At 42.4% G+C, this 13,282-nt stretch overlaps 1 protein-coding gene across 3 annotated transcripts in view; it reads right to left on the bottom strand.

Annotated features, from left to right (window-relative positions):
- DIAPH1 (diaphanous related formin 1) overlaps window positions 1-13,282 on the bottom strand; it is a 79,602-nt gene that overhangs the window by 56,418 nt on the left and 9,902 nt on the right. For 2 of the 3 annotated variants that reach the window (XM_083519104.1, XM_083519105.1), the window contains exon 2: window positions 1,888-1,914. The exons of the other annotated variant lie outside the window; for it this stretch is intronic. In XM_083519104.1, the coding sequence (XP_083375230.1) occupies window positions 1,888-1,914 (27 nt within the window). The remainder of the gene's footprint in view (window positions 1-1,887; window positions 1,915-13,282) is intronic. 3 annotated transcript variants of the gene reach the window in all.

Raw genomic sequence — 13,282 nt, 5'->3', positions numbered from 1 at the left:
TTTGCATATTAGTTTAGGATGGGCAAATTAAGACAGGTTCCTTCACTCTTCTACCTTATTTATTATTTTAAATTATATCCTGCCACCCATTTACAAGAAAAATCAAAGCAGCAAACATTGCAAAAATCAAAACAACCCAAAAACCATGATGGCAAAACAAGGCATGCTGGGTATCATCAGTGTACTAATAACACTTCAGACCAGATCTCTGGATGGTCTCATCCAGCAGTTTCACATGATATGAAGATATGTGGACCTCCCAATACTGCAAAAACCAGGGGGCAGAGCAGCAATCTTTGGAGGTGCACTCCAGAAATGAACTGAGGCATCTAAATATGACACCCCCACGAAGCCCATATCACTCTAGCAAGCTGAAAAGGGAACCAGATAATTCATTCTTTCCAGGAAAAACTTGAACTGGGCCATCATGGCAGATGCCTTCCTTGCCTGAGAATGGAAAAGTGGAGACATGGTGATAGTCTATTACCACCACGCAACATTTAAGCCTGCATTCTGTCAAATTTGTTGTGAGGCTTCTTCAAAAGCTGCTCTAGCCGCCATCCCACCAATTTCATTGCTCTCAGGTCTGTATGGGCTCTACTGAGCAGGAGAGGGTGCCTTGGAGCAATCATGTGAACTGCTTGGGTCATCTCATTCCAGAGATCAACCAGAGTTTGAAAGGTTTGCCAGTCCTGTCAGCAGGAAAACCTCCCAGAGCTACCAGGAAACTATTTGAATCCATCAACCGGGATTTAGATGTAACTTTCATATACCGTATATACTTGAATATACGATGACTTTTTCAGCACATTTTTTATGCTAAAAAAGCTCCCCTTGGCTTATACTCAAGTGAGGCGGGCGGCGGCAGCAGAGGGACGAGCGGCCCGAAAGGAGCTCTTTCTCCCCACTGGTTCCGCTGCCACCACCCGCCTCTCGCAAGGGCAGGCACAGGAGCCTGCGCTGCGCTGCGCCTCTCCCAACCACAACTCCTATGTCCGCTCTTGCGAGTGGCAGAGGTGACGGTGGAAGGTTCTTCCGCCACCGCCGCCACCACCAGGTTTGTGCTTATACTCGAGTCAATAAGTTTTCCCAGTTTTTTGTGCTAAAATCAGATGCCACGGCTTATATTTGGGTCAGCTTATACTCGAGTATGGGTCTGCGGGTGGCGCTGTGGTTTAAAGCCTCAGCGCCTGGGGCTTGCCAATCGAAAGGTCGGCGGTTCGAATCCCCGCGGCGGGGTGCGCTCCCGCTGCTCGGTCCCAGCGCCTGCCAACCTAGCAGTTCGAAAGCACCCCCGGGTGCAAGTAGATAAATAGGTACCGCTTACCAGCGGGAAGGTAAACGGCGTTCCGTGTGCTGCGCTGGCTCGCCAGATGCAGCTTTGTCACGCTGGCCACGTGACCCAGAAGTGTCTCCGGACAGCGCTGGCCCCCGGCCTCTTGAGTGAGATGGGCGCACAAACCCCAGAGTCTGTCAAGACTGGCCCGTTCAGGCAGGGGTACCTTTACCTTTATACTCAAGTATATACGGTATGTGCCCTCTCTACCTTTCCCAAATTACTTGAATTGCAATAAGGAGAAGACAAGACAATGTGATGAAGAGAAGGTAAATGCAGCAGCAAACAATGATCTGCAGACAAGCATCAGCCTTTGCAAACAGGCCATAGCCACACACACACATTCCTTGTAAAAAGGCCAGCAAGCAAGAGAAACATAAGCAAGGAAGTAGGCTAGTCAAAGAAGGTACTTCATGCAAGGCAGCATATAGATGGCATTCCAGCAGGCACAGAACAATCAAGAAAGTGGCAACAAAAATGCACAGAAAATGGCACACAGAACCCATTTTAGCAGCAAACATAATACAAGGGGGAGGGGGAATCATCCTTACCTCATCTGCCATCACCCGCTTCAAATTCTGTGATTTAAGAAAAGGAGGAAAAGGGAGATACCCAAATCACTGACACAAGAAATATCCAAGAGTAGAAACAAAAGGAACTGTCTAGAGATTTTTGAAATATTAAGGGATATATAAATACCTTTAAATAAACATAAATACACAGACATAAAGTAACTATTACTTATACAAATTTGCATATCATCTTCCTAACCAACTAGAACACAGTTCAACATTTACAAATGCTACATCCACATATCAAGACATCTTGTTCAATCACGGCCCAAGCAACCACTTGCACTCAATTCTAAAAGCACTTTAGACCAGCATACAATCTAAAGGGGAGACTGCAACGGGTTTGGAATTTAATGGCAAGTTCATGAGAAAGTATACTACCAAAAAGTGTCAATGGTCTCCTATACTGCCTTATTTATTTATTTATAGTACGTCTTAACCGCCATTCATCAAAAGGCTCCAGGGGAGTATACAAAAGTGTGAATAAAATTAAATGCACACAACGTATAAACACAAAAAGCATACCAAAAGACCACAAAACAAAAACAAAGAGTAATTAAAAAAACCCCACCCAGAACAGAACATGATTCCAAAAATCACATGCAATCCACCAATGCCTGGGCAAATAGGCAAGCCTCCTTAGGGAGGGCATTCCAAAGTCAGGATACCTCCCAAGAAAAGGCCCCCTCCTAGAATCACGGCACATACAGACGCTTCAAGGCTAGAATTCTATTTTCATAGGAATGGGACTAACTTGGCTGCAGATACAGGTATCAAAGTGCCCTGAACCACACACAGGTTTTTAAATATGAGAACAATCTGTAGAAAGCGTAGAAGAAATCATTTGGAAAGAATTTGCTCTGCTAACAGCAAGTTCCACTTTAGGATCACAGTTTTACCTGTTTCCTGAGATTTTTATGTCTTTAAAATGCCTTTCTACCTCAGTTAAAGGCCCTCAAGGCAGCTTAAAACAACATCAATAAAAACAGCATTTTTAAGTAACTAAAATAGTTTTGCAGCACACACCACCTGGGCATATCTGATTGCACTGTCCATTTGATTGCCCAATGTTTTAGAAACAGTGAACATACACATAAAATCTGCAGCATAAGGGCCAAAACAGACTTAGCACTTACCCTATACAGTACAGAAATTAATAATAATAATTTAATTCAAAATATGTCTGGGGTAGTGGAAACTGCCTAAAATATGAAATTTAGATTTCCCCATATCACCACTTGGGGCACTAGCTGTCAAACATCCAGCATCCGAATAAATTATGAACCCATGTTTATAAAGTGCTCGTAGTTTGACAGAAATTTTATTCTGAAATATATTCCTAGTAATTCAAAGGCCTCAGGACAGGTGTATCATGTGATATTGTTGTTTCCTAAAGGTATCATCAATATCTTTGAGTTTACTATAGTCTTCTGATAAGTACCACACACACACACACACACACACACACACAGCGCAGTTTGATTAAATGACCTGGCCAAATATTTGGATACAATGAATTGTGATTCCTCCCAGACATAGGGGCTAACCACAAGGCTGCTCCACTAGACCAATAACAAGGAAGCTCTGCTCCTTCTAATTAATATAACCAAGCCTGCCAACCTAATGTTTATTAATTAGGTCCATTGTTCCAATACATGTTGTTAAAATCAATTCCATGTTCACGTTTCTACCTTACCTAGTAACTGCTCACTTCTATTCTCTCACCTCACATTGAGAAGAACATGATCAAACCCTGTCTCGGATTATGGCGGCCTAGATCAAAGTTCTCTCATCAGAAATCAAAGGATTCGATCCTTTTATAACTATCTTCCAGGAAAACAAAAAACAAAAAAAGTCTTGTGGAACCTTAAAGACTAACCAAATAATTCTGGCATTAAACTTTAAAGGTAAAGGGACCCCTGACCGTTAGGTCCAGTTGCGAACGACTCTGGGGTTGCGGCGCTCATCTCGCTTTACTGGCTGAGGGAGCCAGCATACAGCTTCCAGATCATGCAGCCAGCATGACTAAGCCGCTTCTCGCAAACCAGAGCAGCACACGGAAACGCCGTTTACCTTCCCACCAGAGTGGTACCTATTTATCTACTTGCACTTTGACGTGCTTTCGAACCACTAGGTTGGCAAGAGCAGGGACCACCCCGTCGTGGGGATTCAAACTGCCGGCCTTCTGATCGGCAGGCCCAAGGCTCAGTGGTTTAGACCACAGTGCCACCCCTGTCCCTTCATTAAACTTTAGTTAAGTTTAATACATGTACGGTGCCACAACCGACTTATCACAGTTACACCTCTGGAAATCATTACAATGGAAATCATCTTCCTGAAGGCAGATGGCATCTTGGTCACAAACCTCTGCTTACCTGCTTAAGAAAGCTGGAGGAGGCCATGGTCACAGCCAGGATTTATTTTAGGGGAACAGGCTTTATGTGGGGGCAGGGGCAGGGGCAGGGGCAGGGCAGAACCGAGATACCTTTGATGCAATTGGTCAGTTAGTTAAGTATTTCTACTTATTTACTTGATGGGGTCAGCTCAATGGAGGGGGCCAACAAGATGGAGATTGTCAGTCACCAACCTGACATGTAGAGATCTCCACGTGCTTGCAATTTGACCAGTGCCAGTTGCAAAACGTTGAGGGATCCCTGGCACTTGAGGGGTTTTGAACACTGCAAGAGCTTTGCTTTCAGTCCCTCTTCTCTTTTCATTAGGTTCCCAAATACTGAGTCACTATTTTGTGCTCTTAGCATGTTTCTTGGAAAGTCTGAGTAGAGAACAAATAAAATACCTCTGTCCAACTTCCTAATTAATTGGAATAATACACTTTCCACCACTTCCTCACTGGCAAAAAGAGGTTTCCGGCAGAATATTTAGGCAGGGCGTTGGTCTCATTTTAAGGAACTGTATCTCAGTGATGAAGAAATGCTGTTTACTTGTCTCTACAGCAACCTGGCCAAAGTCTCCTCCCAAGGCAAGAGAGTTCTGTCCTTTCTGCAAAAGGGAACTTGCTGACTAGACCTGTGACACAGAAACTGTGAGCGTCTGTGTGGGTGTGCCCACATTATCACAGGCAAGCTTAAAACCTAAGCTGCAAGCAGGGAGGGGGGATCCTACTGCAGGAAGGAGGGTGAGCAAGCGGAAGGTTCAAGGGCAGGCACCCCAAGCAAAGGAATTTTAAACATGCTCTAGAATACAGCTCTGAGCTCCTCAGCAACTTTTAAAAGTGAATAGAGCCAAGCTCAGTACTTTTCAGTGAGAGAGCACTTTGCAAAGCTTATACTCTTGAGGCATTTTAAAGGCTAGAACACGTTTGTGGCATCAGCTTCTTTGGACTACATTCCACTTTAACAGAAGTTTTATTCTGAGGTGTGGGTGGGTGGAGAATATGTACGCATGCATGCATGTACAATACATGCAATAGGAACCTGATTAATGCTGCACATTCTGCTGGGTCTAAAGGAGAACACAGTTATAAATGCCATGGTGTTGTGTATGCATTACATTTGCTGGAAGAGACATTCTGCTAGGAGAAAACAGAGGACATCCCTGGGTGGAAAGCACTGAAGACTGCCTACATGGAGAAGTGGCTGAAGAATCTTGGCACCTGCCAAATCAGAGAAGCAACCAGCAAGTTAATCTGCAAACCACCCACCTGGCATTAGTCCAGCAGCTTAAAAGACAGGTGTGGTTTAAAAGGGAAACAGGTCCCACTAATTTCTTCATTCCATATCCAACTAATTTGGTGATGTGGTTGGTGTGAGAACAATTTGGAGTTTCACAGAAAGAAAGTGGAGTTGGGGACAGAGATGAAAGAGTTGCCAACTTATCTTCTAGCCACCTGCAGCTGTGCCATAAACAGCAGCTTGATTGGACACAAAATAGGCAGCATCAACTTTTACTAGAATTCTGAACTTTTTATGAGGGAGAATAGAAAAAAAGATAATTTATCATTTGTTTACACAAAGATGTTTTGCTAATTAATATGGGTGGTATTCAACTCAATTTTACTCAGAGCCAGAATGAAGCCACTAAGAAACAAATGGGAGGAATCAGTATGCTCGGTGGAATCTGCAAGTTGCAGGCTGGCAAGACCCTGAACAGCAGCACTCCTGTAAGGACATGAGAGTACACTTGAACATTTTGTTGCAGATCCCATGTATCTGCACTCAAGTAAAGACAGAACAATCCCAAAAATCCTACATTTGTTTCCAAAGGAAAGGTATATTTTAATCTCACTTGTGGATTAGCACTTGTCTAGCCATGACCAAACCCATTTGACCTCTTGGTACTTGACCTCACATTTTAATGCTTATAAAATATATCCCCAAGGTTCAAAAGCTTTAACATTTTTATATGTATATATCCAAGGTAAAGTGCTGAACACAGATATTTAAATCTGTGATAGTGCTCCGCCAAATGAATCTCCAATTTTGCTAGTACAAATACAATGCTGTTCTCTGCTTCACAAGGGATCTTTGTGCTTCAATTAGGGAGGAAGACAGAACCCAGTAACAACTAGATATTATATTTTCAAAAATGGGAGAACCACCATTATTTTGCCTTTGTCCCAGTCACCCTGGGTGAATCCTGCAGTCTGTCTTGTACCTAATGAGGCTAATCCAATTATATCTGCATAACTCATCCTGCATTCCACTTTAATACTGTTACAAACCACAGGCTTCAGGGGCAACAAGATCATGACCAGCTTTTTCCTCTCCCCCCCCCCCAATTCTGCTTAAGATCCAACCTGAGGAAGAGGTCTTGAGAACTAGAAGGCCTGCTCGTGGTTTGCAACATTTTCATTGGTCCTACCTAATGAAGGTATAAGCACAGTGTATTTTTATTTTATTTTTCAGCAAGCTAATTCGTTTGACAATGTTGATGCTATGTGATTCAACTATCTGAAGTGATAATAGCTACATTTACATTTTGCCTTAAGTACTTTTTAAAAAACACTTAATACTTATTCCATCCTCATTTAAGTAAAGAGAAAGTAAACAAGCACAAAACCCAAAACAGTTCGAGGAATTATTCTTGAAATGTGTTCGCCATCTCCTTTCAGGTTATTACTTGTGTAACCTTGAGATCAGAGGACTGCTAATTCCTTTTTCAAGACACACTCACAACCCTTTTTTTGATAACAACTCCCATTTGCTACAGGGGAAAAATGCTGCGCTGTTTACAATTTGCTTGGCTCACTTTTGTGACCTTATATGCTGATCCTAAATAGCCATTTTGGAGATCTGGTTTTAAACCAACGTATTTGCAAATCCGGGTGTTTTGCTTCCTATGAGTTTGTGGAAACTGAGGAATTAACCTCTGCCTAGAGCAGTTTACCTTCTCAACCACAACTCTTTCTGAAGGAGGTACTGGCAGGCGAAGGGAGGTGGGGAGAGCTTAAGTTAGCCCTGAACCTCTACATCCAAAGGCACTGCTGACTAGAGTGCAACCGACTTAAGAGAAGGAGATCAGCATGAGGCAGCCTTCTGGCAAGTGTATCTGGCAGGAGTGGAGCAACTCAGCCTCCCTTGCCTAAGGACTACATATCTGAGTAAGGCACAGACAGAGTCTCTTGTGGTTTGAAGCACAGGAAACAAGCTACCCACCCTTGAGCTGACAACTAACGGAACAAGCTGCAGTGATGAAGCAAATACTCAGGAAGAGGCAAAGCCTTTTCAAACAGTTGCACAGAAGCAATGGTCCCTGTCATGCATTTACAGGAGATAAAGAAAACGAAGACAATCCAAAGACAATTGATTAAAATTGGTCCTCTCACAAATAAACTAGATCCTCAGCTAGATCTTTGCCAGGAAGTCAAAAGGTGCAAGGGGGAAATTACCTACAGGTTACTTAATGCAGGGATAAGATGCTGCTGGATTCCAACACCAATCAGACCCAGTCAACAGGTCAGGGAGTAGGGGAGCTGTTGTCCAACATTTCGAGGACACCACATTGGCTACCTCTAAATTAACACATGGAAGGAAAAACAAGCTCCAGTGACCTTGCAGCTGTATCATTATTATTGCAAAGGTAACTCTTAAGCTACCCTGTTGACTTTCAAGTTGAACTGAAGTGCTTCTTAGATGGAACCTGCCAAGTTCTCCACTCGGAGAAGTGCTGCTTCTCAGAGAGGGCAAGAACATAAAGCCACAGAGTGTAGTTGTTTTCTTATCAAACTTCTAGCTTTCTTCTTTAAACAAAGAAGCAAGAGTGGAAGAAACACCCATGGAATGGGGGGGGGGGGACAGAAAATGAATACTATGTAAAATTCTTTTACCAAACCTAAGATTGCAATAAAAACATTAAATATATTATATACTAGATGCAGCCACTCTTGCTCCCCTTGGGAGCTCCTCATAGTCTTTACCCATCCTGCTTCTCCTTTGCCTCTCCCTCATGTTGGGGGTACAGGGGAGGAGGGCAGGGAGGATCATAAAAGGCTTAGAGCTTCTCATGCCCTCACCAGTCCACCATTACGATGATCTGGCAGAATGAGGAGCATGGGAAAGAGGAAAGCAGTCAGAAGCTGTAGCAAGCCAGCCTGGGAACTGGTGGCTGCATGAAAAAATTACAAGGCCTACTGGCCACCACTTGTGACTAGCTTCCTTGTTCCCAAGCTCCCCCTCCTGCCAGGTAGTGGCAGCAGAAGCAGCAGGTCCCCAAGGTGAGTGGAGAGGAGGAAGATGACCAGTAGCAATGCATGGCAGCCTCGGGATCTTAATTGCAGGGGTTCCAGACCTGGAAGGCTGAAGATCCAGTGAAACTGGGGGCTGTTGCAGCCTGTCCACAGCTCACCTATGCTGCCTATCATGCTATAGTATGCAGCAGCACCTGTGTATGGTCCAGCAAATGCAGCATGATGACATTCTTATATTTTTATTATATAAGGGGAGCTCAGGGCAATGTACTACATAGTCAAGATAAAACATCTACACATGAGACTAGCATTCTGCTCCCACTTCTCAGGACCCCTGCAGGGTGCAAAGCACATCACATAAATATAAGGATGAAATCTTTAATTCAAAGTAAACTATCGCAAGTCTCTCCCATGTGGCTTGAGAAAGTTATGTTTGGAAAGCTGTCCTTCAACACCTAGGAGTAGTCTCTCTCTCACAGGAGACCCAATGAGGAGCATTCACTCTGCAGAAAGGAAGGCTGAACGCCATGAATATCCACATGCCAGACTTTTTACTGCAAACTAGTATTGCTGGACACACGCTCACGGTCCCTTTTCCTTTGCAAGATCCACAAACAAAACATTCAGAAACTGTACAAAGAGTTCCACTTTAAAACTCCCTGGGGGAGGAGAAGGTATTTGAACAGTGACTCCTGAATGCCGCCAAAGCAAAGGCAATGGGTGTGCACCTATACAGCAATTCAATCTCTCTCTCTCTCTTACACACACACAGTCACAAATACCTGCTGTATTATGTACATCTAGGTCCAGGGTCCTGAGACAGGGAAGGTGCATGATAAAAATTAGCATATGGCACAATGAACCTGAAATAGATACACTATTAAGAATGCTTGGTCTGCTACAAGACAAAACAGATTCTTATTGGTTGATTTTAACACCTCAAAAGCGCTGTTGGGCATGTTTTAAGGAAATATCTAGATAAAAACCTAGGATTTATCAAGAGAAACAGGAAAGAGATTTTGTAAGGTTTGTATCAAATAGCATATGGAGTTGGTTTTGGCAAACTGTACCTAATTTGACACCATAAAATAAACATTAAGGAAAGGTTTGCATATTATGTTTGAATGATATTTGGTTAAACAGAATTTACACAACAATGAAAAACATCTGTTAGATATTATGGAATATTGGAGTGAAGCTGTTTCATATTTACTGGGAATCTCCTAAGAAGGTGTTCTATCAGAAATCAGTTTTGATCTTCAGAAAACAAATGGATTTACATATCCAGAATGAATCTATAATCTTAATACATCATTCAAAACCTCAGTCGTTTCACATGTTAATTATGTGGGTGCATGCATGTTTTCAAGCATTTATTTCACTTGGTTTGGAAGAATCTGGGGCAAGCGACAAGCAAGAGGAGTGCTGTACAAAGGCTATGTTGTACAGATATTGCTTGGAAGGCTAGGTGTTTGGTCCTAAGAGTGCTGCTTGTTTAGTAATCCAGACAAAAGAAGTAGCAAGTGCTATCCTATTACTACACTTGAATATTGGTTTTATGAGTTTTTCAGCAGATACCTGAAATACTTCTTTTAAATTAAAAGGAAAGCTTTTATAATAGCCAATAATAGCCAATAAAACTTTCTCAATAGCCAAAAATATTTGAACTAAAATAATTTGATGAGAGGAAAAACTCATACTTGATGTAATGAAAATATTTTTAGGGATGTGACAACACAACCACATATACTTCCTTATAGTGTTTAAAAAAATTAAAAAAGTGAAGGTGCTGAAAACCTAATATGCAATTTTTTGCATACTAAAGGACTATGTTCTTACATAATTTATGCACGCAAGCATACTAGGGAAAGTCACCCAAAAAAAGTTTAGGCAGGTTTCCCTAGAAAATGTCATTCCATGTGTGCAGTGCTTTAGTCATTTCAATTAGTAATATACTAAAGGCATAATATATACAAGTTGAAACAAGCAAAGTCATCATCATCATAATATCTATGTGTATTACTAACTGAACAATGGGTTGAATCCAGTTAAATCACTATGTGCATGGGGTGGCTTCTGCAGGCACAATGAAACTTGGTTTGCTGTGCAGCCCCCACTTCCCTAAATCAGATCAGGGTGGGGAAGGAAGGCATGTTCCATTGCACCACAGAAGTCGTTCCATGTGCACAGTGGTTTGGTTTAAAACAACCCAGTTTATTATTTTTATTTTTAAACTGAAACTCCATGAAAAAATACAGTAGTACCTCTGGTTACGTAAACTTCAGGATGCGAAAGCGGCAAAACCGGAAGTATTTGACCGCGTTTCGCCGTGCGCACATGCGCAGAAGCAGTCCTCAGGTTGCAGACACCTCAGGATCCAACCGGACCTCCGGAGTGGATCCTGTCTGCAACCGGAGGTATCACTGTACAGTAATAGGATGCTGATTTCTTGTGGGTAATGTGCAGATAATTGTAGGAACTAGTGCACCATTGTGGATAAAAATCAAATCTTGCCTTTGCCATAAACTCACTAAGTAGCTTTTGGCAAATTATTCTCTCCCAGCCTCTCCATATGGCATATGGGAGATCATATGAACTTAGGGCACGCCATTATTGTAAAAATTGCAGCTAGATGATAATCCATGAGAAGCACTTTGAAAACTTGGGCTGAATGAATGTGTAAATGTTATTAAGAAACTGCTCCCATTTAGCTGTTGTTGTGACACTCTGGATTAACCATGTAACATTTCTGACAACATCTCAGTCATCTGTGAGCGGGGGCTGCAATATTTGTAATATATACTTATTAAACTGAACATTACTAAATTAAAAACATAAAAATATATATGTGGCTGGTTTATTTAAGAAATGTTTAAGTGTGGAATACTCTCCTCAAGGAGGCTTGCCTGGCACCTTTAGGCACCAGACAAAAACACTCTTCTTCTTCCAGGCCTTCGGCTAATTAAACAATCCATGGCCTTTTAAATTGGGGGGGGGGGGGTCAGTGCATACCAGAAGGGACCTAGTTAAATGTTTCCAATAAAACTGGCAGAAGCATTATAGATAGAGAAGTCCCCCAAGCCATCAATGAAACATTTCCCAATGAAATTACAGTGGTCCTTCTGGTTGCGAACAGGATCCGTTCTGGAGCCCCGTTCGCAACCTGAAAGGAACGCAACCCGCGTCTGCGCACCCGCGGGTCACAATTCACCGCTTCTGCACATGCACGTGACGTCATTTTGCGCATCTGCACATGCGAGAGTGGCAAAACCCGGAAGTAACCCTTTCTGGTACTTCTGGGTCGCCACGTGACACAACCTGAAAAAACGTATCATGAAGCAAACGTAACGAGAGGTATGACTGTATTGATATCTCATTCTTCCAGTTTTTCTATTTTAAATAATGATCAGAGATGCTTTTGGAGCAATTTTGCTACTTGGCTATAATTTAAGCTGACAGAGATGGCAAACTTTATAGTCTACTACAGATGTCAGATGTGTGAGGTTCAAATCAGAAGCCCCTTTGATGCCAAGCAGACTATTCCTTGTGCCACCACCAGACTATACCTCTCCTGATACTTGGAATCAAATGAATCAAGAAAGCCTCTCTCATATCACGGTCTTATATGTAACATTTCCAGAAGTGTCAAAACTGTTGGAACAACCACCTTTAAAAAGGTGTTTTGGGGAAACTGGAAATATACGCAATGCTTATTTGTTTATCAGATCTGAACTTCAAAATGCATTGGCTGCCAAAGGGCCCTTTGTAGGATGGTGTTCAGGGATCTGCTAGGAAAGGAGTGGAATCCATCGCATTTGGGATAATGTTGTCTGATTTCCAGTGACTGCCATCCCACACCCCAGAAGCTTCCCCTGCTCAATCCCAATTGTTCAGGAGGGGCTCCCAGTGCCCTGGAAAGGCTTTTCAGGGGACAGAGAGTTTTCCTCTCATGAACTTCCTTCCATCCAGTTTACTGGAAATCAAGTCACCTAGTAACAGCTTAAATTTGCCTTCTGATTGCAGGCTTGTCTTGAAGTCATTAACCATACTTCCTGCTATGCCTATAACAGGATGCTTTGGTTGAGAGCAACTTCCTTGTTTGATTTTGCTGTTCGTGTGAAGGGGAGAGTAAAACCTGACCTGGCTTAAGTGAGGATTGGATTATATGAACGTGACCATTCTGCTTATCTTGATTAACTTGTACCACTTGATGTTTTTTAAAAAATTAAAATGACTTAAATTATATCCAAACAATTACTACAAAATATCCAGGGTTAAGGACTGGAGCACAAAGCTGTTACCTGACCATATCTGAGTTTTTGCCTATTAGGAAAAGGAGAGGAAACAGGAAAAACACATCAGAATTATGGGTTGTATCCAATTTGGTTCTACTCACAGTAGACCCACTGAAATGAATAAACCTAAGTAGTGCATGTCTATTAATGTAAATGGGTCTACTCTGAGCAGGACTAGCATTCAATACCACCCCAAAAATAGAAGCCACAGGTGCTGCAGTGCAAAATCAAGCTGTTAATATTAACAGGCCTTACAAACTATCTTCTCTATATAGGTAATAGGTAAAGGACCTAATGATGGTTAAATCCAGTCATAGGCCACTATGGGGTTGTAGCGCTCATCTTGCTTTCAGGCCAAGGGAGCTGGTGTTTGTTCACAGAAAGCTTTCCGGATCATGTGGCCAGCATGACTAAACCGCTTCTAGTGCAACAG

The sequence above is a fragment of the Podarcis liolepis genome (assembly GCF_965112155.1).
Source record: "Podarcis liolepis genome assembly, chromosome: 8".
Taxonomy (NCBI): Eukaryota; Metazoa; Chordata; class Lepidosauria; order Squamata; family Lacertidae; genus Podarcis; species Podarcis liolepis.
The sequence above is the reverse complement of the archived record's forward strand: the minus strand, read 5'-3'. Positions and strand labels throughout refer to the sequence as shown.